General features: G+C 34.7%; 1 protein-coding gene across 2 annotated transcripts in view; it reads right to left on the reverse strand.

Moving 5' to 3' along the window:
- Positions 1–27,092, reverse strand: part of CNTN5 (contactin 5) — a 1,437,272-nt gene that overhangs the window by 512,342 nt on the left and 897,838 nt on the right. For both annotated transcript variants that reach the window (XM_023740130.1, XM_004385875.1), the window contains 2 exons: positions 17,966–18,089; positions 17,661–17,836 (listed from right to left, as the gene is read on the reverse strand). In XM_023740130.1, the coding sequence (XP_023595898.1) occupies positions 17,661–17,836; positions 17,966–18,089 (300 nt within the window). The remainder of the gene's footprint in view (positions 1–17,660; positions 17,837–17,965; positions 18,090–27,092) is intronic.

Raw genomic sequence — 27,092 nt, forward strand, 5'->3', positions numbered from 1 at the left:
TGATTAACTGCTAAATTGTTATAATTATTATAGTATTTATATATAATAACTATATACAGAGGTTATTTGAATTCCTTTTCCTGTGTCAGGCATTCTTTAGTTAAACCAATATACATTTATTATGTCCAGTAACTGTTCTTCATTCTTTAGGATTCAGAGATTTTGTCCTGTTCTTTGAAGTATTTATAGTCTCATAGTACAAGTATGTAATAGTTCAAATATATGAAAATTGCTACAATACAGCAGTGTATGATTGGCTATAAGGAGCCCTTGGTGGTACAATGTTTCAGCACTGGATGCTAACTGAAAGATTGGCAGTTTGAACACACCAGGGGCTCTGTGGAAGAAAGACCTGGTGATCAGATCCTGTAAAGATTTCAGCTTTGAAAACTCCCTGGTGCAGTTCTCCTCTCTCATACAGGATCCCTAGGAGTTGGAATCGACTTGACAGCACGCAACAACAACGACATGATGTGCTATAGAGGGGAGGAGATTTCAGAGAGGATGTGACATTAAAGGTGATATTTGAAGCAAATCTTGAAGAATGAAGAAAATTCTCAAGGTGGATAAAGAGACAGAAGACACTTACTACAAAGCCTGACACAAAATAGGTCTTTTGTTAATATTTTTATAAAGATCAAGGCAAAGGTAACTGATTTCTCTTCCTGTAACTAATATTCACTTATTAATTTGATGCATGTTTATTATATGCCAGTAACTGTTTATTTTTAAGGGTTCAAAAATGTTGTTGCAATAATTGAGTAATTTATGTCTCTTGGTGAAGGTAAACAATAATTGCATCATATGAATACTGCTTCAAGGCACAACAATTAGTCTCTATTCACCGGGAATAGCAGAGGAAGAAGAAAAGTCAGAATAGAAGGAGGATACGGAATGTGTGGCTAATTACCTCCATGATCAACTGCCTCCTCTGCCATGAGAATAGAAGAATTGGATGGTGCCCATCTACTATTACTGAATATTTTCATCAAATATTGCAAAAAGAATCCTGATCAAATGGGGGATAGTGCAGAACAGAATTTCAAATTCTCATGGACTCCAGACTTCCTGAAGCCATGAAGGTTGGATGAACCCCTGAAACTATTGCTCTGAGATAATCTTTAAACCTTAAATCAAAAATATTCCCTGAAGTTTTTTAAAAACTAAACAGAAGTTTAGTTAAACTAGTAAAAAATGTCTGCCTTGAGCATTATGCTCTTTTAAGAACTATCTATATGGGATCCAATTGACAACAGCAACTGGGAAGATTAGATAGGAACCTTAGGGGGCAGTGAATTTATGTTAGTAGGGGAGGAACAACTCAGAAAAGGAGGGTGAGAATGGTTAAACAACCCAAAGAATGTAATCAATATCACTAAAAGGTAAATGTAGAAGCTGTTGAATTGGTATATGTTTTGCTGCGTATACTCTCAGCAACAACAACAAAATAAATAAAATTATATAAATATATACAGAAATGAGCTGAAAAATCTCTCCTCTACTGTGCTCAATGACTCTATACTACTAGTTTCTCTACCATCCATTCTGTATCTGTTTTCACTGACTTTGTCCATCCAAGGAAAGCAAAGTGTCCATTTTTTCTTTCCCATCTCTCACACTGTATTAAGTTTCAGTTCGATGGAATAAAGGGCAAACTGACTCATTTTTAACTTTACCATTCACTAGGAGAGATAATAGATAGAATAGATACATTATCTCAAAAACAACAAGGGTCTCTAGCTAAGCTAAACCGAATTTTCTTTCTTGAGTTGATGCTGATTCCTAATTTTTATTAAGATTAATATTTTAAAATAAAGCAGTACAAGTTTATGGCCTTGATCAGTATTCAGTCTTTTTAGTGTAATCAAAGCTACTTCTTAACCAAACACACATACAGATTTGTGCATCAACGTCTTAGAGTTTATCATCACTAAGATAAAGTGAATCACCAGGTTACATGCCTTCATTATGCAAGCGAGAAAAATCGACTCATTTATTAAATGAGGGTTTAAAAAAACAAAATTCATTGTGATCGAGCTGATTCTGACTCATAGCAACCCTATAGGACAAAGCAGAACTGCCTCATAGAGTTTCCAAGTAGCGCCTGGTGGATTTGAACTGCCAACCTTTTGGTTAGCAGCCATAGCTCTTAACCACTACACCACCAGGGTTTCCAATGAGGTCTTAGGAGGTGAAAATTTCTCTAATGAGCTATTACAGTTGTGCAAGAGTGGTATGTCCAGTGAGCCGCTTTTTTTCTCACTAAACATTTGAATAATCTGTCGCGCTTTCCATTTTTTCTGTCATTGTCCTTTACCAGTGACTCATCATTTAAAGAGTATATGTGATTAATAATTATACAATGAGTTTTATCTAAACTATATAATGAAATATATTCTTAATCACATTTTCATCCATTTTTCTGTCATTGTCCTTTACTTGTGACTCACCTTTTAAAGGGTATATGTGATTAATAGCTATACAATAAGTTTCATCTAAAGTATATAATGAAATATGTTTTTATCACATTTTAAAAGAAACAGATGATTAGGAAACTTAAATTTTAGTACAGGGTTGTGTTAAAACTTGCATGAACTTTTTGTTCTTTATTTTTCCCCATTGTTGTTGTTGTTAGGTGCCCGTGAATCAGTTCCGACTCATACCACAATGAAGGAAATATTGTCCAGTCCTGCACCATCCTCACAATGGTTGCTATGTTTGAGCCCATTGTTGCAGCCACTGTGTTAATCTATCTCGCTGAGGGTGTTCCACGTTTTCACTGACTCTTTACCAAGCATGATGTCCTTCTCCAGGGACTGGTTCCTCCTGATAACATGTAGAAAGTACGTGAGAGGAAGTCTCGCCATCCCTGCTTCTAAGGAGCACTCCAGCTGTACTTCTTCCAAGACAGATTTGTTCATTCTTCTGGCAGCCCACGGTGTATTCAACTTTCTTGACCAGCACCATAATTCAAAGGCATCAATTCTTCTTCATTCTTCCTTACTCATTGTCAAGCTTTCGCATGCATATGAGGCTACCATGGCTTAGGTCAGGCACACCTTAGTCCTTAAAGTGACATCTTTGATTTTCAACACTTTAAAGGGGTCTTTTGCAGCAGATATGCCCAAGGCATAACGTTGTTTGATTTCTTGACTGCTGCTTACATGGGCGTTGATTGTCAATTCAAGTAAAGTGAAATCCTTGACAACTTCAACCTTTTCTTTGTTTATCATTATGTTGCTTATTGGTCCAGTTGTGAGGATTTTTGTTTTCTTTATGTGGAGGTTTAATCCATACCGAAGGCTGCGGTCTTCGATCTTCATCAGTAAATGCTTCTAGTCCTCTTCACTTTCAGCAAGCAAGGCTGTGTCATCCACATATCACAGGTTGTTAATGAGTCTTCCTCCAATCCTGATGCTGAGTTCTTCTTCATATAGTCTATCTTCTCTGTTTATTCGCTCAGCATACAGATTGAATAAGTATGGAGAAAGGATATAACTCCAACACACACATTTCCTGATTTTAAACCACGCAGTATTCCCTTGTTCTGTTCAAACGACTGCCTCTTGTTCTATGTACAAGTTCCACAAGGGCACAATTAAGTGTTCTGGGATTCCCATTCTTTGCAATGTTATCCATAATTTGTTATGATCCACACAGTTGAATGCCTTTGCATAGTCAATAAAACACTGGTAAACATCTTTCTGGTATTCTCTACTTTCAGCCAGGATCCATCTGACATCAGCAATGATCTCCCTCGTTCCACATCCTCTTCCGAATCCAGCTTGAATTTCTGGCAGTTCCCTGTTGATGTACTACTGCAAACATTTTTGATTATCTTCAACATAATTTTATTTGCATGTGATATTAATTACTTTGTTCGATAATTTCTGCATTCTGTTGAATCACCTTTCTTTGGAATGAGCACAAATGTGGATCTTGTCCAGTCGGATGGCCATGTAGCTCTCTCCAAATTTCTTGGCATCAGTGAGTGAATTTTCTAGTGTTATATCCATTTATTGAAACATCTCAATTGGTATTCTGTCAATTCCTGGAGTTCTGTTTTTTGCCAATGCCTTCAGTACAGCTTTGACATCTTCCTTCAATATCATTGGTTCTTGATCATTTGCTACGTTCTGAAATGGATAAACATCGACCAATTCTTTCTGGTACAGTGACTCTCTGTATTCCTTCCATCTTCTTTTGTTGTTTTCTGCATCATTCAATATTTTGCCCATAGGACTCTTCAATATTGCAACTTGAGGCTTAATTTTTTTCTTCAGTTATTTCAGCTTGAGAAATGCCGAGTGTGTTCTTCCCTTTCAGTTTTCTAACTCCAGGACTTTGCACATTTCATTATAATACTTTGTCTCCTTGAGTTGCCCTTTGAAATCTTCTGTTCAGCTCTTTTACTTCATCATTTCTTCCTTTCGCTTTAGCTACTCTACATTCAAGAGCAAATTTCAGAGTCTCTTCTAACATCTATTTTTGTCCTTTCTGTATTTTTAATGACCTTTTGCTTTCTTCATGTATGATGTCCTTGATGTCATGCCACAACTCGTCTGGTTTTCAGTCATTAGTGTTCAATGTGTCAAATCTATTCTTGAGTTGGTCTCTAAATTCAGGTAGGATATACTCAAGGTCATACTTTGGCTCTTGTGAACTTGTTTTAATTTTTCTTTAGCTTCAGTTTGAACTTGCATATGAGCAATTGATGGTCTGTTGCACAGTCAGCCCCTAGCCTTATTCTGATTGATGATATTGAGCTTCTATGTGATCTGTTTCCACCGATGTAGTTGATTTGATTCCTGTGTATTCCATCTGGTGAAGTCCATGTGTATACTCGGCATTTATGTTGTTGAAAAGAGTATTTTTCACATATGCAAGGTTATAAATTTTGGGAATGAGATAGGACTACAAAAGTCTGTTTAATCTATGAATGAAGAAAAGCAATTCTGTTTTATAGTTTCCTAGGGCAATGATAATTTGTCTCCATGGCAGAAGCCGGGGGAAACAAAATAATGTCTCATATCAGCAAAGATGAAGGATGTCGTTTTGTGGCATTCAGTGGACCCTTGGCAAGAACCCATATTTTTAGTTCAAAAAGACCATGTAAAAATGTATGTATTAAAATATTTTATTTGCTCTTAGCTAACTGTTACGCTGAAATGTTTTTGCCTACATCAAAGAAAACCTCATGTTCAAAACAATGCAGAGGTGTCAGGGTTGTAAAGGTAAACAAGATTATGTTGACAGTTAATTTTTATGTTTTTTATTTAAATATGCATTTAGCCTTATCCATTTTAAGTGACATCTGTTTTATGTTGTAAAAAATACACTACATGTAATTAGATTAGTATTGCAAATTTTAAATTTACTAGTACTCAGTGGTTAAGAACTACAGCTTCTACCCAAAAGGTCAGCAGTTCGAATCTGCCAGCTACTCCCTGGAAACCCTATGGGGCAGATCTATTCTGTCCTATAGGGTCACCATGAGTAGGAATTGACTAGAGGGCAATGGGCTTGGGCTCCAAAATATCAAAACTCATATAATAAAATTTGGACTGTTGTTAAAGTTTGCTTCCTAAACATTACTTTTGAAGTACAAAAATACTTCTTAATAGTTCTAGCTATTCAATTTATTTTAGTTTGTGCTCTCAACAAGAACAGTTAATTACGAATTTTAGGTGCTAAGTTAGAAAATTGTTTAAACTAAAGTACAGTATCTGGATATTCCTAATTTCTATGGCTAAGTCTTCTTGTAAGGTGAGTATTATTGCAATGGAATGGATTGTACTTATTTAGGAAGATAAACCCAGGTCACTTAGACTATATTACCAAGATAGTCTCTACGTATCCCTGAATCAAGTATGGCCTGATGACATTGATAGTGGAATTGCATGAATTTTATTTATTTTACCTCCCTTAAATTTAAGGCTATTTTGAATTTTACCCCAAAAGTAACAAAACCCTATATGGAAATCTGAAATTATGCATCACTGGATTTGTTAGAAGAAAATAACATTAAAATGAAAACAGGTGGCATTCGTGTTCTCTGTATAGTGTTTTATTGGCATAATCAGTGTGAATAGGTAAGCACCTGGGATAAAACAAAGCAAACAGCAGTCTTCTGTGAGTACACTGAAGTTAAGATTAAAAGCAAGGATGATTAAGATGTGCAAAAGTACATAAGATATATTACACAGATTGAGTTCAAGTCTTTGAATCTGAGCTGTGTGACTACAAGTAGAATAGATGAAGCTTGTGATGGTTAAGAGGCCATGATTCTCAGTGTTTTGGCAGTTGTGATCACTCCCTTGTTGAAATTTGATATGTGATCACCCCGCCCCCATGGAATTGGCTGAGTGGTACCAGTGGGGGCAGGGCCTGTGGTGGCTCACCACTCCCTCAGACTTCATCTCTCTGCCCTCCGCTGGCTACTTCCTTCCTGCTACCCTTGCCAAGGCTTTTGGCTTATTCTGGACCCAGCAGCTGCCTCTTGTCGTCTCACCTCCGTGGTTCTTGGGACTTGAGCTAGCAGCTTACCTGTCGATCTTGGAATTCATCAACCTTCACAGCCTGTGAGTGGGAGCCCTGCTCTCCAACCTGCTGACCTTGGGTTCACCAGCTTCTGTGGCTCAGTGAATTTGGAGAGGCCTCTACCCTGATCCATGGACTTGGGACATTCTAGCCTCTACAATTGCATGGGCCATTTCCTTGATATAAATCTCTCTCTGTATGTATTTATACAGCTTTACCGGTTTTGCTTCTCTAGAGAACCCAGCCTAAGATAAAGGTTATCATACTCAATTTTCTGATATCAAAATTAGGCGTTGTGAAATTACAACAGGATTGATCAAATGACTTAATGAGATATCCATGCAAAAATTCTATAAACTTTAGGGAATTAATATCCCTTTTATTTTATTAAGAGTTCAGATCTAGAGTCAGATAGAGCAAGATCTGAATTCCAGTTTCATCTCCTACTGCCTGTGTTACCTTGGGCAAGTGAGTTACCTCCCTCAGAAAAAATTTCTTAATTTCCAAATATTTTTAAATAGGAATACTGTCTGATGTGGGTTTTTTGTTTGGAATTCAACATGAGAATATATGCAAAAAGCTTACCTATAAAAACACATCACTTAAAAAACAATTATCATTATCATTAAATACTATTGATGTTTATATTATTAAATATAAATACTATATAATTATAATTAACATAAAATAGGTTTTCCATATAAAATTTTAAAAAATAATTATTTTCATTATAGTGTTTATTTTATGAACAAAGATAGCCTTGTTTTTCTCATCTCTACAAGTGAACGACTCAACTGAGACAAAAATATTTAGAGAATATTTTAAGAAATAACTTCTGGAAAAATCTCTACAGTGTAAAACATCACTAAATTTGATCATAAAAACACTGCTACAGAATGTTCTCTAACGGAAAAGACATTATCCTATTTTTCAAGGATAATTTTAAAAATCAAGGCTAATAAAACATTGACAGCTTTCCCAGTTCTGAGAGCTATACAATGGGATTAAAAAGTAATAATAAGTTAGGCTTTCTAGATCTGCTTGCATATTGGTGCATAGGGACTCAGAAATTTTGTTTAATAAACATGTTAGTTCCATCTCAGCAATTTCACTATTTATTATTTTGTGAATTTAATGACTGTTTATGAAATCCCATGAATTAACAATTTAAATAAGCCTGTTAAGTTGTGATTTCTTAGGTGGATGATTTACTATGCTTATAAATACAGAATTGATATTAATGACCTCATTTGATGCTCTTTACTGACAGTTTTAGACATATTTTCAGTTATTCTGTTGTGATAGATGTCATCCTTTTAAAATACTATTTAATTTTCTGTGAGGTACTTGGGGAAGACAATTCTCTAAATTTATCTACTTATTAAGAGCTGGGAAGTAAGCACTTCTCCCCCTTACAATGGCCTGAAAAACAAGTTTTTGGAAAATGTGACAGGAAGAGTGAAGTATTGTTTTTGAATATTTGACATGAGTTACGGCAGTAGCACTAGGTAGACACCTTAAGCGTTGACAACTGAAATAGAATGTCATTTGCACATACATTCCCAAAGAACTTAACAGCAAGTTTTGTTGCTTAGTTTGACAAATTCTTTCACTATATCCTGATTCTAAGCATGTAACCCAAAGCTATGAAATGGATCAGAAACTTTCATTGCCACCAGGATCAATAGAGAGATGTTACTAGACTTCTAGAATTATGATTATAAAGGAAAATCAGAGAGCTTTCTTCTGTTTGCAGTCAGGGATGCATCTAAAATCACTTTAAAGAAAGGTTAATTTTTACAAATTTCTCTGGAATACCTTAGTTTGTCTCAGATATCTATTATAATTTGGAAGCTATTACTAATAGTATATAAAATAATATGTCAATATATTATTACTAAATATAAAATGGATATTAATACCTGTATTGATATTGATATTAATCATACTCATTAATATTGTTATTAGTATTAATATACATTTTAAATTTAGTAATAATCTCAGTAACTATGTGGGCCTTTATAAAATTTTTCTCCATATATCATCTTATTTATTTTGGTTCTTTGTTGCAAAAGTTAGAGAAGGCTGTGTACACACCTCCTAAGGAATCATTCTACTTACAGATCTCAGAAGGGGATTTTTTTGAGGATAGTGGCCACTGTGGTGCTGTAGGGTGTTTCATTCATTCACTCACTCATTCTGCAAGCATTCACTGGTGATCATGCTGGGCCTGCATGTCAACATTTGAAGATTTAAAAAATAAAAATACATGACTTCACAGTCTATATAAGAGCAGTGGTGTGTATAAGATCAAATGACTTTCCGAAGCCAAAGGTGACTTCCATAAATAGCTATAATGCAATATAACAAGAAAAACTATATGAGAGAGAGACAGAAAGAAAGATAATACGTTTGTGTGAAAGAGAGGAAGGTGGGTTTTTGAATCATATTCCAGGTGGGGAGAACATCGCACATAAAGATACGGTATCATAAATAAGAATGAAATGCTTTGAGTACTGTATAAAGTTCAGTCTATTCTGAATATTGGAGAGAAATCTGGAAAAGCAGGCAGAGTCCAAACAATAAATGGCCTTTGAGGCCATTCATTGGTGTTTGCCCTGTATTCTGTAATGGATTGGGAGACTTGTCAATGTTTTAAGGGTAGGCAAACATGCTGTTCAGATTTGTATTCCTTGAGTAGTAGAAAAACCAACAAGGTGAAGAAGAGTAAGTTTCTGCTAAATCCACCCCATCCACAGGGACAGACTTAATGGATGTTTATGCAGCTTTGTTGTTCATAGTTGCTGTCAGGTTGACTTCAACACATGGCAACCCTATGTGTATCATTGGATTTTCAAGGCTGTGACCTTTCAGAAGCCGATTGCCAGGCCTATCTTCCCAGGCACCTCTGGGTGGGTTTGAACCACCAATCTTTCAGCTAGTAGTTGAATGTTTAACCTTTTGTGCCACACAGGAACTCCACCTAAGCAGCTACCTTGCCTCATACTTGCCCCCAAAGTTCCACAGAATGAATAGAACAAAACCTCGAGAGAGAGAAGTTATCCAGGCCTAAAGGTAAGCCTAAACTTACACTGCAAGTACTATAAATATACCTTTTAAGCTACAATGTTGTTGTTGCAAGGTGCCATTGAGTCATACTTAGCAACTCGGTGTACAACAGAATGAAACACTGCCTTGTCCTGTGCCATCCTCGTAATTGTTATGTTTGAGCCCACTGTTGCAGCCACTGTGCCAATCCATCTCATTGATGGTCTTCCTCTTTTTCGCTCACCCTCTACTTTACCAAGCATGATGTCCTTCTCCAGGGACTGGTCCTTCCTGATAATACCTCCAAAGTACGTGAGACAAAGACTCACCATCCTTGATTTCAAGGAGCACTCTGTGTGTACTTCTTCCAAGACAAACTTGTTCATTCTTCTGTCAGTCCGTGGTATATTCAATATTCTTTTTCCAACTTCATAATTCAAAGCCATCATTTCGTCTTCTTTCTTATTCATTTCCCAGCTTTCACATGCATATTGAAATTATGCATTGAAAATACAATGGCAATTGAAAATACCATGGCTGTTGAAAATACCATGGCTTAGGTTAGGTGCACCTTAGTCCTCAAGGTGACATCTTTGCTTTTTAGCACTTTAAAGAGGTCTTCTCCAGCAGATTTGTCCAATGCATTACATCATTTGATTTCTTGACTATTGCTTCCATGGGAGTTGATTTTGGATCCAAGTAAAATGAAATCCTTGACAACTTCAATCTTTTCTCTGTTTGTCATGATGTTGCTTATTGGTCCAGTTTTGAGGATTTTTATTTTCTTTACGTTAAGGTGTAATCCATTCTGAAGGCTGTGGTCTTTGATCTTCATCAGTAAGTGCTTCAAGTCTTCTTCACTTTCAGCAAGAAATTTTGTGTCATCTGCATATCGAAGGTTGTTAATGAGTCTTCTTCCAATCCTGATGCCATGCTCTTCATCATATAACCCAGCTTCTTAGATTTTTTGCTCAACATACAGATTGAATAAGTGTGGTGAAAGGATACATCCCAGCGCACACCTTTTTGGATTTTAAACCATGCAGTATCCTCTTGTTTTGTTCGAATGACTGCCTCTTGGTCTAAGTACAGGTTCCTCATGAACACAATTAAGTGTTTTGGAATTTCCAATCTTCGCAATTTTATCCATAATTTGTTATGATCCACACAGTCGAATGCCTTTGCATAGTCAATAAAACACAGGTAATAGGCTACAATAAATAATTGTATATACAAATATTTGCATGTATATAAAAATAATCGTGTGTATAATATATGAAAAAGGTAAAAAAGGAAAAAAAAGGATTTTAAAAAAAAGAGAGTGACACAATTGTATCTAATTTCTTATAGACCAGATTTTATGTCTAAAGTATGAGGCCATTCTATTCCAAGCTGTGAAAGATGATAAGGGTATTTTAACCTGAGTCTCCTACACAGACTCATACAGCATCATTTACAGCTTGAACCAAGTCTTACACTGCAATAAATTTAAGAAGCCTATTATAAAAAGCTCCTTTTTTTCAGATACATGAGCATATTTATTAGAATTTGTAATTAGAAACCCCAGCTGGGTAATACTAAATCTGCTCTGACTTGTCCCTCATAGAAAGGGTTTTCATAAGATAAAATGATCTTAGAAAGTACTCATTCCATAAGTGCTTCCTTGTTTATTCTTTTTTTTCTCTTACATTAGTATTTTTATATTCACTAGGATTATGAGTTGTTCTGAGTTGGAACTGCTCTTTTATCATATGGACCTGGCAGTGGCAGTGAGATTAAAAACATCTATTGTACATCTGTGCCTAGAAATTTCTTGTGCCAGGGAAAGGATCCAAAGACACTGTTGAAGATTAAAGGGCAATGAATTAGGTAGGTGTGTTTGAGCAGTAAGGGTCAGAGGCTTCATATACTCCCTGATCCTGTCCTTTTCCCATTGTTCCACACAACTTGAGGGAAGAACTGACTTACTGAATTTCTAAAAACAAGAAGAGGATCATTGAGATCAAGAATACCCTGTGCCAAATATACAGAAATCAAAAGTAATTAGTGGTTACCAGAGGCTGGAGGAAGGGAGAAAAGGGTTTTTTTTTTTTGCTTGAAGTGCAGTGTTGGTATATAAATGGTGGTGGGATAGTTTGGAAAAAGAGTGAAAATGGGTACACAATTTGAAGAATGTAATCAGTGTCACTGAAGTGTACATGTAGAAATTGATTAAATGTTGTATGTGTTGGTGTGTATATATTATAATAATAAAAAAAAAACCAAAAAAAAAAAAAGTGCCCTGTGTTAAGCCAGGCAAGTGTAACCATCTTGTTGGGAGTCATTTGGCACATATGGACAGAGTAATTCATGATTTCCATAAATAAAGTATATGTTTGGATGAACTTTGATAAATACAATACTTGCACATTTATAATTCATTCAAAAGAATTAAGGATTTGATGACAACATATTATAGATTTCATGTTGATTCACTGTTAATTACTTCTCTTTAAAGCATTTTAATTTTTTTCTGTATTTTCTATGATCTAAATCTAATAATCCATATTGTAGTTGGCCAAGGGGTCATACACTCATAGTTATCTAAACATATTATAAGCAGAAAAATTATCCTTTTTTCAGGAAGACAAACCATATTTTTGAGCAGTGATTTTATTTAAAAGCAGAGTTGTTCTGTATGTGAAAGATAAGTTACAAACAAGAACTAACTCATTTTGTAATAAAATCTGATAATTTTATAACTAATAATATCATCCATGTCAGTGTGACTAGTTCTTTCAGATTAATATCCAAATGATTTAATAAAGTTATTATAAAGAAAGTTTCATAGACTGATGAAATAAAGCTTTGGATATACTGTGGAGTTAGCGATTATTCAAATAATTTCATTAGGTGTTAAACACTGGCAGAGGGTAGTTTGAAAGTCTAAGGTCAATTTTGCTTTAGGAAAAAAAGTTATGAAAAAATCAGAGAAGTAATTTTTTGAGTTTATATGAAAATGAAAAGTTAAATTAAAGAATTTAAATGCAATGTCTACAAAAATCATATAACCTTTCAAAGAGTTAAGGAGGTTATTTTAATCAACTGCTTCAAGGAAAACTAATGGAATATTCTGGATGTAAATCATCTAAATGCCCTGAAAAGCGGTATGTTCAAATTTAGATATGAACTATCAATTTACCAGGGTTGACATATAAAGATATCTTTGAAGCAAGAGACAGCATGAGGAGATTTTATTCTTGCTTCTTTTTATGTTTGACTTGCTGGCATGAATTATTCTACATATCCAAACTTTGGAGTGATTGCTCTAAGTTTTGGATTTCTGAAGGATGTGTGAGAAATATGCAGTGTCACATTATCAATTCCAGATTCTCATCAGCCTGGTAATAAGCTAATAGAGTGACAAGGTTTTATACGGTGTATTCTTTATTGTCACTGAAGTGAAATCTCTATACTAGGTGAGAAAATTGTCCTCGTGATGAACATAAGCTACAAGAACCAAATATACTTTGTCTAAAACAATCCTATTGATAACCAGTAACAATTATTACTAGCAATAAAACTACAGCTTTATTTATATCTTCCTTCTCAAATGAAAACATAGTTCACAAACATCACTTCTCCGCCTCATTAATCTTTACTATACCCTTGTGAGGTATAGATTTATTAATGCTAAAGTACAGTATTAACATTAACTAAACTGAACTATAGTTATAAATATTCATTCAGGGAGAGCTTAAAATGAAAGATCCTCATGGGTCAACATTTAGACATGTGACGGGTAGGTTAAAATGGGAAGATGAGCAAGTGTGCAGCAGATGCTCACATCAAAATATTTTTTAAAAAAAGCTTTATAAATGAATCAATAACTTCATGATTATATTCTAGTTGTATTTAAAGAAACTGGTATGGTTTCATGTCAGCCTAATTAAACTTGCTACTGAGTTTATGTAAGGATGTTGTTGAGATCTCTATATAAAACCTCATTTGAGACATTTCTATGAGCATTAGATGTCAAGAAAAGACTTTCTTCCCTTGAGGAAATTAGTTCTTTAAATCTTTGCATTTTTCTTTTTGCTTTATCCATAACTCTAAGAGAAATACTTATGTCTCAATCACAATAACTGCAATATTATGGCCTACACTATTTTGACTTCTTATTAGGAAATGTATTTTTGCTGGTACTATATTAATTTATTTCCATATTTATGTTTAGGGAGCCCTGGTGTTGCAGTGGTTAAGTGCTCAGCTGCTAAACAAAAGATCAGCGGTTCAAACCCATCAGCCACTCAGCAGGAGAAAGCTGTGGCAGTTTGTTTCCATAAAGATTACAGCCTTGGAATTCCTATGGGGCAGTTCTACTCTGTCCTATAGTGTTGCTATGAGTTGGAATAGACTCAACAGCAATAACTTTGGTTCTTTTGGTATATTTATCTTTATTGTACATAATTTTATATAGCAGATCAAATGAATCACCATGTAATGATGTAGAGATTAAATATCTTAAAATAAAATAATTATTAAACAAATTTATTTGCTACTTTGCAGTTGTTCGTATACTGGATGACAAGTGAATAGAAACAAAAGTTTAAAATAAGCAATTTAATTTTCTTTACACTTACTTAATTGTTCCAACCCCAGATATATATTTTATTATTTGCTACATTCCCAGCCAAAAGGTGGTAAAACTCACATCCTTATTACCACTCCCTTCTAAAGCCAGGAGCTATGATGATATCATTAGCTTTTGATACTGGTCACGGTCATCTTTGCCCTGTCTCAAATGCACTTAGGAAATTTAGCTCTAGACCCTAACTTTAGATAATCTAATAAACAAAGAGAAAATTATGAGGGAAATGTTTACCGTATTTTTACACAAATAACATGCACGTGCTACATTTGTTTTTTGGAGTTTTTTTTTTTTTTGCCAACCATAACCTCCCCCGTCCCTCAGGTATTTTCATCAGCACACTATGCTAATGTTCTTACATGTTGGCAAAAAAAGTAGAACATGTATGTTATTTGTGTAAAAAATATGGTATTGAAAGAGAAAATATGATAATAATAAAAATACTCACAAAAATTACTATAAACCCCAAAGTTCCAGATCTATAAAGTGACCCAGTGTCTCCTAAACTCTTAAATTTCAGTAAGAAACATTAGGTGAATGATTTATTCCCTAAACTTGAGCAATGAGAAGGTATGCAGAACACTGTAATTACATACTAATTGTTTCCAGTATTTATTTTTGTCATATTTCATAGATGTCAATAATTTCTGAAGGGTAGCTGATGAAGCATATGAGGATTACTGAAAAGATTACAATGTAATTAAAGTTTGGGTGAAGAAATAAAAATCAAATTGAATATGCCAAAAATGGAATACAATACACTTTCATGTTAGAATAAAGGAAGATTGAGCTCTATCAGAGTTAAATTAGAGGTATCATCTGTATACGGATTTACATTTTATGACATAACAAGTCATACCTTGGTTATGAGGGGGAAATGAGTGAATGAAGCACTGAGAGCACTGCCTGGCATAGAAGTAAGCACTTGGTAAATATAAGTTATTCATGTGAACTTGAGACCTAAAAATAGGAGGGATTTTTTATTTTCATACCTTTCGCTAAACTGGTTTAGCAATAATGAATGTCATATTAACCACCACTAGAACTACTTTGGCACACGCTGATACGCACCTCTAGCACCTAGATTTTAGGCTCTATAACATCATGGTCAGTGCCAATCAGCTGAATCAAAGTAGCTGGGGAAGGGGGATCAAGATGTTGTTAGTGGACAGCTAGAATATTTTAAAATATATTTCTGGTTTAATAAGAAAGCAAGGAATCTAGAATTAAGGAAATCCCAATAGTCAAATTATGACAATTTATATAATTATATGAATAAGTTGAATCCGTAAAAATTGATGGAACTCTAATGATACTCAAACCCAGAAAGTTTAATCTATTATGTGTGTATGTATATGCATAAATTTCATGCAAAAGAAAGATGACTATAATAGGATATGTTTAAATCTTATTAAACTTAATAAAATGTGAATGTTAGTATACGTGTAACTTTATTGTTCATTTAAATACCTACTTATTTATAAAATAATAGATTAGTACTTTTTACCATGAATATAGATACCTATCTGATGGCTATAGAACACCAGGCAAGAAGTCTTATAGCCACAACCTTTTAGGCAAAGATATCATATTCTAAATGGCAAAAAAAAACAAAACAAAAAACAAAAAAACACAAACCTGTTGCCCTAGCATCAGTTCCAACTCAAAAGCCTACGTAAAAGTATAGATTTTGAAAGTGTCAATGATATAACAAAAATAAAGTTCAATTATAAAAAACGCTCAAAGTCCCTGAGTGGTGCAAACGGTTAACAGGCTCAGCTGCTAACCCAAAGGTTAGAAGTTCAAGTCCACCCAGAGGCACTTAAGAAAGGGCTGGCCATCTACGTCTAAAAAATCAGTCATTTAAAACAGTATAGAGCATAGTTCTACTCTGATGCACATGGGACTGCCATGAGTTGGCGTCAATGACAGCAACTGGTTATTGCTTTTAATAAAAGAGGCCTAGTCTGCTAAACAAGGGTGTTAAACAGGGAGAAACCAAAATTCCGTTGGCTGATAATTCAGAAACTGACTTTGGATTGGTCCTCCTTTCTATCTGATTTCAGATGAAGATAGCACTAGCAAGGTGTAGAAAATTGTATCTGATAAAGTTATTCTATAACATATAGTAAAATTAAGGTATAATGTACGTGGATATGTTCTTGAGTTTATAGGAAAAGTCTGGAAGAACGGCCCAGAATTTTAATGTAATTATTTTTGGAGAATGGGACTTGGAGGCGGAAAGGTATCTTTCTGTACTTTATATACTTTGCATTTTTCCCCAGACATTTATCACATTCTCTATATTTGCTGTATCTGTCTTGAAAAAGACTGCTCTGTAGAACAAAGAGATGATTAGGAGGGTTATTTACTTTGTTTTATCAAGTTACTTTGTTAATGTGTATACTGAAATGTAGTCGATTCTGTATTACACCATATAATATTTTCTGAAATAAAAGGAGTTTATTTAGCTTCTGTGATGGCATATTTGAGGTATGTAAATGTGCATTTATGATTTTCTTAGCCAAATCTTTAAAAAATAATATTTAGATTTTAAAATAATATTTAGATATCACCAGGAACTGGCTCAGTGTTCTCTAGACTGTATCCATTATAATTACTTTATTCTTTGCTTTTCTTATTCTATAATAGAGTGTCTGAATTCTGAGTTAAATAGAATGGGTATGTGAGGAAGATTATACACAGAAAAATCAATTATTACATTCTTTTGGGTATAGTTTTTTAAGTTAAAAATCACTTTATGATTAATTATGTAGCCAATATAGTTACATATGAATTATTAACACAAAGATTCCTGGCCCTCCTATCCATTTTTTTGAGATTATAATCCTCCAGAATTTAAATGTAAGTAGAAATATTTACTGAGATATAATGCTAAAGATTTTTTTCCCACATAGTAGCTTATTCTAAATTTGGTGTAAGTCCTCATTATAAGTGAAATAATTTGAAGATCTTTTTTCCTTTGGTTACCAGCCTAAGAGCAAAATTTTATTTTATGTTATCTTAAGTCCTGAGGATTCTATAGCAAATAATCTCTACAGTAAACAGTTTAAGAATGAATGCAGATATTTAAAAAAGCAGACAGGGAGAATTACAAAATCTCTCTCTTTTTTTAAAACTAGATTTCTAAATATATTTAAAATCTAAAACTTTATCTGCCTTCACGAATAGAATTTTAACTCCCCAGACTAGTACACTGGGTTTATTTAGAAGACAGTAAACATTTCAAGGAATTTCAAAATGCCCCAGGAGAAGACCATTGTTTGCATAGCTGTAATCCTTACCAAGGTTTTACCACTATTTTTAAATTTGAGGTCTTAACCTTTTGCCCAACTGAAGTTTAAAATTATGTATACTAACTATATACATATATATGTAACATTTTTTGTATGTATGGAAAAAGCATATATACTTTACTCACAGGCAAATTGAAGTATGGCTTCTTTACTCAGAATACTTCCAAAAGTGTTGGCTGCTAGACATTGATAATGACCAGAATCCTTTGCTTCAATTGGATTGCTTATGATGAAGGTGCCGTCTATCAAACTGTAGCGATAATCACTTTCTAAGTCTATTTCTGTTCCATTTCGAAACCATCTTAGGAAAAATCAGAAGACAAATATGTAAAAGTTACTTGAGGCATTATAATACTCCCTGGGAGTGTCAGAATATTATTCAAGGGAATTTTTTAAGGCTTAAGAAAAATTATTAATAATGAATTTCTACCTGTAACTGGGAACTGGGTTGCCACGAACTTCACAATTAAATGCTACTTTCTTTTCATCAGAATCAGTTGGGAAGATGACATCATCTGGTTCTTGTACAAACACTGGCCCGTAATCCACACTTTCTGTAAGGACAAAAAGGATATACTTTAAAATTCCTCAAAATATCAAGACATTTTGTTTCTTTTTCCATTATTTACATTAAAAATTCTTTCTTTCCTTGCAATTAATAGACAAAGTACCAAAAGAAAGTTATAGCTAGCAAATGATATTTCTTTAGTAAATTGCAGAGACCTAAATTGATTTTTTTTGTAATTGATTAAACAAACTTTGAAAGGTATGATGTGTAAGGAAAAAATGAACATCTAAAACATTGATGGTGTATATTAAAAAAAAAAACTTTCTCTCTCTCTCCATATATATATTGTACCTTACATGCTCTAAAACAGAACTAAGGAAAATTATATTAAACACAAATTTTTTTAGAAACCTCCAAGTATTTAAGTCTCTTACAATTTTAAAAATAATGCACAATAAAGAAAAAGTCATGAATTAATACTATCACCACTTGGGCATTATATATATCAAAATATTGATCCTTATGCTTTCTTTCATATCTTGCTTCCTTCACTCATTCAGTCAAGCGCTGTTTACTTGGTACTAATGATGCTGGAGTGTACGAAAAAAAAATAGGGTAATGCAAATAAGAATTAATCCCTGCCTTTAAGGTGCTTATATTCTCATGGAACAGATGAGACATGTCCTCAAAATAAAATGTCAAAACAATATAAAATTAACTGTTCATCCCAAGTAAATATAGTTAATAGGAGATCAGAAGAGAAAAAGCTTGAATAGGAAAGAGGAGGCGCACTCAAACTTACTGAGTGCCTGCTATATGCAGATAGCAGATTTGATCTAATTTACTTAACACTCAGATAAATCCTTTGATGAAAGTAATTTGAAATTAACGAAAATTTCATGAAAAAACTGGAAATAGAAATGGATCTCAAATGTTGACTTGGAGTTGAAGAGTTTTGGGATACTTCTCCTGGGGAAATGATGAATAAATATACTGGTGGAAGTATAAATAAGGTCTGTTGTTGTTAGGTGCCATCCGGTCCATTGACACTCATAGTAATACCATGCGACAGAGTAAAACTAACCCTAAAAGTGGCTGTAACCATTATCGAAGTGGAGCCCTGATGGCGTAGTGGTGAAGTGCTTGGCTGCTAACCAAAAGGTTGGCAGTTTGAATCCACCAACTGCTCCTTGGAAACCCTATGGGGCAGTTCTACTCTGTGCTATAGGGTCGCTCACTATAGGGTTGCTATGAGTCGGAACTGAATTGATGGTAACAGGTTTGGATTTTTTTGGTTTATTTTGGAAGCAGATTGCCAGGTCTTTGTCCTGTGGAGCCACTGGGTGGGTTCTAACCGCCAACCTTGCAGCTAGGAGCCCAGTGCTTAACCACTGAACAACCAGGGTGCAGTCATGTGCCCAATTAGGCTCTCTAGCAGCCTGAATTGTGAACTAGGGAAAAAGTAAAATGTTCTGCTTTGATTTTATTAATCATGAATTCGATGACATGATGGTCTTAGATCAAGATTTCTCAACCTTGGCACCATTAACTTTTTGGATCAGAGAATTCTTTGTTGCAGGGGGATAACCGGTGAATTGTAGGATGTTTAGAAGCATCGTTGGCCCCTACCCACTAGATGCCAGTAGCAGCCCTTCCCAAGGCGTAATAACCAAAACAGACATTGCTAAATTTACCCTGGGGAGAAAAATTCATTGAAAACCACTGCCTTAGGTAGATGAAGAAAGAAGACTGCAGGAAAGACATACTCCTAATGTCTATACTAAACAATTGGACGTTTTCATCCTCGGTGGATAACCACGAGAAAATATCAAGACAGAAAGGCAAGAATGAATGTTTCAGGAAACTAGAACTTAAAAAAATATTACTAAAAAAGATGTACTCCTTAGAAGAATAGATTCGGAGTAAATCGATTTGTTTCTTTAAACTTACTGTTTCTCTTCTTTGAAGCAAAAGAAAAAGAGTACTAATGATATTCTAAACATTCATCCAATAAAAACTGAATACTTACAATGGGCAGGTACTTCTTTTGGATATCAAGTACTTTCTAACAAGTATTTCCTTAGAATCCTAAATAACTTATCTGAAGTTTTTTTAATAATTAAAATGTGTATTTTGATATCAAATTATATTGCTGCTGCAACTAAAAACTCTTATTCAACAGGGAAAAGGGAAATTAATGGTCTAATAATAAATAGAGGAAATTACTGTCAAAATGTATCTGTTGTTGAATCATAATGAATTTATAACAATTTGGAAAAGCATATATAACTGTCAAATACCCAATTAGAATTAAATAACACAAGCAAATAGTGGAAATTAATACCTTCTGATCTTTACACATTGAAAACGTGATTATTTAAATTAATATTGTATATTGACATGATACATAAAATTTACATTTAATAAGTAGTTTTTATGCTTTTTTATAATAGAAAAACCTTGAGCTTTAGAATCAGTCACACTTGGGTTCAAATTCTAGTGCGATCATTTTCTCACCTTGGACCAATTCTCCGAGCCTCTGCTGCTATATCCATTAACTGTAGATAATAATGTTTTCTTTACAGTATTTTTATGAAAATTGATTGACATTAACATTTGTAAATACCAAATGTATCATAAGAACTCAATAAGTTAGAGCTAATAATAACATTTACTTGTAGTGCAATTACAATATGCCAAGCATTATGCTGAATAATTTACATGCAGTATCTCACTTCATTGTCACAACAACCATGTGGCTAGGTTTATTCTCCCCATTTTTTGGTGATGAAACTGAGGCTGAAAACAATTAACTCAATTTACGTATCAATTAAATGCCAGACCTGGGATACAAAGCTAGGGCTATTAAAGCCAGAACATAATTGCTACCATACTGCCATATTTTTTCACAAATATACTTCTTTTTGCCAACCATGTGTTATTTTCATAAGCATGTTATGCCAAATTTTTTTACGTTGCTGGTTTCAATTGACACCAAGAAGACATAATTAAACAAATAAGCAGATATAACATAACCTAATGGTTTCACTTGAGGTAATCTGATAAGGTTTTCACATTGAACTGTTGGGCTAATGTGCTGTAATTATTAAATTAATGGAAACAAATGCATGTTTTTGATTATTTTTTTCCCATTACCTGGGGACTATGAAACTCAATGCATCACTTCTTGACCATGGCTTATACCTTTATTATACAGCTATGATCAAAAGTAACATTGTTGGACTATTTTTGTACATATAAGTAGGAGACTAAAGAAAATGAACAGAAAGAAAGAAAATGAACAAAATGATATGATTTACCTGAAATATGGGAGGATGGGTGAACGAGACCAAAATTCACTTCTGGAAATGTTACGATACGTGCATAGTATATGCATGGGCATGCTATGCCAGAACTGTTTTACTTAATTTCATCACTTCCGCGCATTATATGTGTGGGTGCATTATTTGCATGGGTGTATTATTTGTCAAAAATAGGTACTACTGCTTCTTCTTACTGTTATTATATTTATACTCTTGGTCTGGAAGCATCTCAGCGCAGGAACCTCAGGTCCAAATGATGGGCTCTGCTCCCGGCACTGCTTTCTTGGTGGTTTGAAGTCCCCAACTCTCCACTTGCTTCCCTTTCCTTTTATCTCTTACAAGATATAAAAGGTGGTGAAGGCCACACCCCAGGGAAACTCCCTTTACATTGGATCAGGGGTGTGACCTGGGTTAGGGTGGCGTTACAATCCCACCCTAATCCTATTTAACGTAAAATTACAATCACAAAATGGAAGACAACCACACAACACTGGGAATCATGGCCTAGCCAAATTGATACACACATTTTTTGGGGGACACAGTTCAATCTAATGACAGGCAGTTTTACTCTGTCCTACAGGGTTGCTATGAGTTGGAATCGACTTGAGGCAACGGGTTTGGTTTTTGTTTGTGGTCACTTTCTAAGGCATCTTAAAAAATAACAACAACAAAACGAAAGAAACTCATTGCTGTGGAGTTGATTCCAACTCACAATGACCTTATGGAACAAAGTAGAACTTCCCCATCGGCTTTCAAACGCAGTAAATCTTCACAGAATCAGACTGCTGCATCTTTCTCCCACGGAACAGCTGGTGGGTTCTAACCACAGACCTTTCTGTTAGCAGCCAAGCGCCTAACCACTGTGCACCAGGGCTTCCTAACTCAAATGACAACAAATAAAAATGTTTAAAAAAAAAATGGACAGGAAAGGATTTTAAATGCCAAGTAGTTAGGCAATCTCTCTGTCTCTCCCTCTTTTTTTCCCTCTTACAAGTAAGGTTCATTGTAAGTGATAAAAGAGCATATGTCTATGTATGGCTTCCCAGACCCCAGAAAAGGGTAATAATTGATGATTTTATCTCTGAAGAGATTAGTTTTTAAAGCTGTTGTTGTGTGCTATCTGGTCCATTCTGACTCATATCAAGAAAGTATCATAGGTACATTGAATCTATTAGGCAGATTCTTTGATTCATTCATCTGAGGGAGTGAGTGCCATCTATTGATGATGATGATGCATTGTTTAAAGTAGTGTTCTTACATATACTTTTTAACTTGAAGGAATCTGTGACGTGGTGAAGACAGACAAATTCTATATAAAATTAAAGCATAGCAAAGATCTTGATACCAAGGAAATCATGATCTTTATTTAAGAAACCATTGAGACATTTATGTATCAGGCAGATGTCATCTCACACACAGGGCTAATTTCTCATTGGAGCAATATTTTTTAGTGGTTGTATTCTTTATCAGTCTTTTTTATGAACAAACTGCCAGATACCTGTATTTGGCAGAGCCCACAATATTAGTGGTTATTATATGTATATTGTCGGGTTCATTCCACAAGGAGTCTTTTCTTCAGAAGAGAATTGTTTCAATTTAGAAACGATCTATTGATTCTTTCCTACAAAAAATGATGAAATCAACCCACTTTCTGTCACTTTTTCCCATTCTACTTCCTAAATTTTCTCAGTTGTGTTTGTTAATCATAGTTCACACAGTTTCTAGTTTCATACTCATAGTCTTATTATTAAGAAATCAGACACTCGTTAACGGTGTCCTCACCATGGTTTTCCATTTCTGGTCTCTTATTTAGATTACTTATCTCCACTTCTTCATGCCTTCTTCCAACAACAATTTTTTTTATTTTATTTTTTATTAACACTTATTAAAGAATAATTGGATAAGCATTTCTTTTCAGGCTACAATACTTAAACTTTTAAGGAAATTTATCTCTGGCCTGAAGTCTACCTATAGACAAAAGCATTCATTGGATAGGTGTCTCTTCATTTTGGTCAAGTATACTTTTATAATACTTTTATAAAAGTATTTTCTTGTTTCAACGAAAGTAACATTTCGTATTTGTTTTTCATTCTTTCTTTTTGTTTTGCTTGTTTTAATTGTATTTCAAACAAATGGCTCCCAAACTCTCTATATGTAAGACATTCATTGAACAACCAAGTAGAAAGTCATGTAATGAGAAATAAATATGAATTACGCTAAGAGATTGTTACAGGATCCAGAATTTCTTATCCTGACTAATGTTACATTTAAAAGTAAAGTCATTTTCAAACTATTAAAGAAGTTGTAACTTCATTAGGAAGCAATGTTCACTGAACTATCATTTCATCATTAGATTATAGAGCTCCTTTTTCATTCTTCCTGCCCAGTTCAGGCCTTTTGATTACTATATAACTAAAGTGTATTTTAAGGCCTAGAGCTTGCAACAGGAGATATTCAACCAGTTAACCTTATACCTAGCTTGGCCAGTTATAGTGCACCTGTTTTGATAACTTTTTTTATTGCCTCTTTGAGCTGTAATCCTTCTCTATATGCCAAGGTTTGAAAATGGGCTTTCAACCTATTTTATTCCTAAATTCTATTTTGTTAACCCTCCTAGAAGGTCCAGTCCTTCCTTCCTGCCAAGACGTTTTAAGTTTATCAACAAATCTGAGACTCTTACTTACTTCATGGCATTGGATCATTCTGTTTTCATGTTTTTCTAGATCATGACTAGAGATTATCAGGTCTTCTCGGATTTTAAACCTGCCTTTCACACTGAAACTCTTTTTTGAACAATTGTTTTTATGCTCATTTTTCTCAAGAATTACCTCAGTGCCATATATCAACCCTCTCTACCTACTGGTTAGCTCTAATTGATAGCCCCGTCTAGCTTATTCATAAAATGTGATTTAAGCATCTCAATAACATAATCTAGAGAAAAATACCAACCCATCATGTCTAATACAAGAAATGCCCTTTTAATGATCATTAATATATTGTATGTGATAATTTCCAGACTGAAATATTTAATTAGAAATTGAATTTTATGATGACTTTCACAGTTACAATTGCAAAAACTTTTCCCACCATGTGAGCCAAGACAAATTCCTAAAGAAAATATTAAAATCGTCCTTTAATTATAAGTTGCCTTTGAACACTATAAATTTCTTTGTGAAAATTAAAGTGTAAACTGTCATTATAAAACTTCCAAGGGTTCCTAAAAATTGCAGACCATTATTTATTAAAAAGCAATGTGATGAATGTTTCATGGGTAGTGGTATTAATTGTGTACACACAATATAAATGAAATGAGAGGCTGATAGATTTTTTAAAAAAATCATTTTCTGAAGTGGCTATGAAAGAGTGGTCTGATTGAGGAATGCTGTTGCTTACTAGGATGGCCATAGTGTATGACTCCCACATGGTGTTGTTAGTTGCCCTTGAATTCATTCTACTGATGGCGACCTTATGTGTAAAAGAAAGAAATGGTGCCCGGTCCTGCGCCGTCGTTGTGATCTTTGATATATTCAAGCCCATTGTTGTGGCTATTGTGTCAAGCCATCTCGTTATGGGTTTCCCTCATTTTCTCTGACCTTCTACCAAACATGATGTCCTTTTCTAAGGATTGTTCTTTCCTGATGATGTATTTAAAGTAAACAGGACGAACTTTTGCCATACTCACTTCTAAGGAGTATTTCAGTTTTATTTCTTCTAAGACTGATTTGTTCATTTTCTGGAATTCCATAGTATATTCAATATTCTTTGCCAACACCATAACGCAGATGCAACAATTCTTCTTCTGTCTTATTTTTTCATTGTCCAGCTTTCACATGCATATTAAACCCATTGCCATCAAGTTGATTCTGACTCATAGTGACCCTATAGGACAGAGTAGAACTTCCCCATAGGGTTTCCAAGGAGCAGCTGGTGGATTCAAACTGCCGACCTTTTGGTTAGCAGCTGCCATGGATTGAATCATATCCCCCAAAAATATGTGTCAACTTGATTAGGCCATGATTCCCAGTATTGCGTGGTTGTCCTTCATTATGTGATTTTCCTATGTGTTATAAATCATAATCTCTGCCTGTGGTTAAAGAGGATTAGGGTGGGACATGACACCCTTGGTCAGGTCAGATCCCTGATCCAACGTAAAGGGAGTTTCCCTGGGATGTGGCCTCCACCACCTTTTTTCTTACAAGAGATAAAAGGAAAGAGAAGCAAGCAGAGAGTTGGGGACCTCATATACGAAGAAAGCAGTGCTAGGAGCAAAGCGCATCCTTTGGACTGGGGTTCCTGGCAGAGAAGTTCCTAGTCCAGGGGAAGATTGATGACAAGGACCTTCCTCCAGAGCCAACAGAGAAAGCCTTCCCCTGGAACGGACACCATGAATTTGGACTTCTAGCCTACTAGACTGTGAGAAAATAAATGTATTTGTTGAAGCTATCCACTTGTGGTATTTCTATTATAACAGCACTAGATGACTAAGACAGCAGTGGAGCTCTTAACCACCATGCCAGCAGGGCATATTAGGTGATTGAAAAGACCATAGCTTGGGTCAGGCACACCTTAGTCATTAAAGTGATGTCTTTGCTTTTTAAAACTTTAAAAAAGGTCTTGTACAGCATATTTGCCTACTGCAATATGTCATTTGATTTCTTGACTGTGGCTTCCAAGCGCATTGACTGTTGATCCAAGAAGAGTGAAATCCTTGACCGTTTCATTGTTTTCTCCATTTATCATGATGTTGCTTATCGATCTAGTTCTGAAGATTCTTGTTTTCTCTATGTTCAGGTGAAATTCATACTGAAGGCTGTAGTCTTTTACCTTCATCAGTAAGTGCTTCAAGTCCTCTTCACTTTCAGCAAGCTTGGTTGTATCATCGGCATATCACAAGTTGTTAATTAGTCTTCCTCCACTCCTGATGCCACATTCTTCTTCATACAGACTGGCTTCTCAGATTATTTGTTCAGCATACAGATTAAGTAATTATGGTAAGAGGATACAACTCTGCCACATGCCTTTTCCAATTTGAAACATGCAGTATCCTCTTGTAGTGTTTGAAGTCTACCTCTTGACCCATGTACAGATTCTGCATGAGCATAATTAAATGTTCTTGGATCTCAATTCTTTGTAATTTTATCCATAATCTGTAATGATCTACACAGTAGAATGCCTTCACATATTCACTAAAACACAGGTAAACATCTTTCTGGTGTTCTCTGTTGTCGGCCAAGATCCATCTGACATCAGCATCCACATCCTCTCCTGAATCTGGCTTGAACTTCTGGCAGTTCCCTGTTGATGTATGGCTGCAGTCATTTTGGAATTATCTTCAGCAAAAGTTTGCTAGCATGTGGTATCAATGATATTGTTTGATAATTCCCGCATTCTGTTTGGTTGCATTTCTTTAGAATGGGAACAAATATGGATCTCTTCCAATCAGTTGGCCAGTTAGCTGTCTTTTAAATTTCTTCACATAGACGAGTTAGCACTTCCCGAGTTGTATCCATTTGTTAAAGCTTCTTAATTGGTATTCCATCAATTACTGGACTCTTGTTTTTGCCAATGACTTCAGTGCAGCTTGAACCTCTACTTTTAGTACTAGTGGTTCTTGTTCCTATGCTGCTTCCTGAAATGGCTGAATGTAGAACAATCCATATACCCCCATATACCACTCATAAGATGGCAAGCCACTAGGCAACTTTGTCAACCGAGGAAAAACATTA

The sequence above is a fragment of the Trichechus manatus genome, unplaced genomic scaffold (assembly GCF_000243295.1).
Source record: "Trichechus manatus latirostris isolate Lorelei unplaced genomic scaffold, TriManLat1.0 scaffold00148, whole genome shotgun sequence".
Classification (NCBI taxonomy): Eukaryota; Metazoa; Chordata; class Mammalia; order Sirenia; family Trichechidae; genus Trichechus; species Trichechus manatus.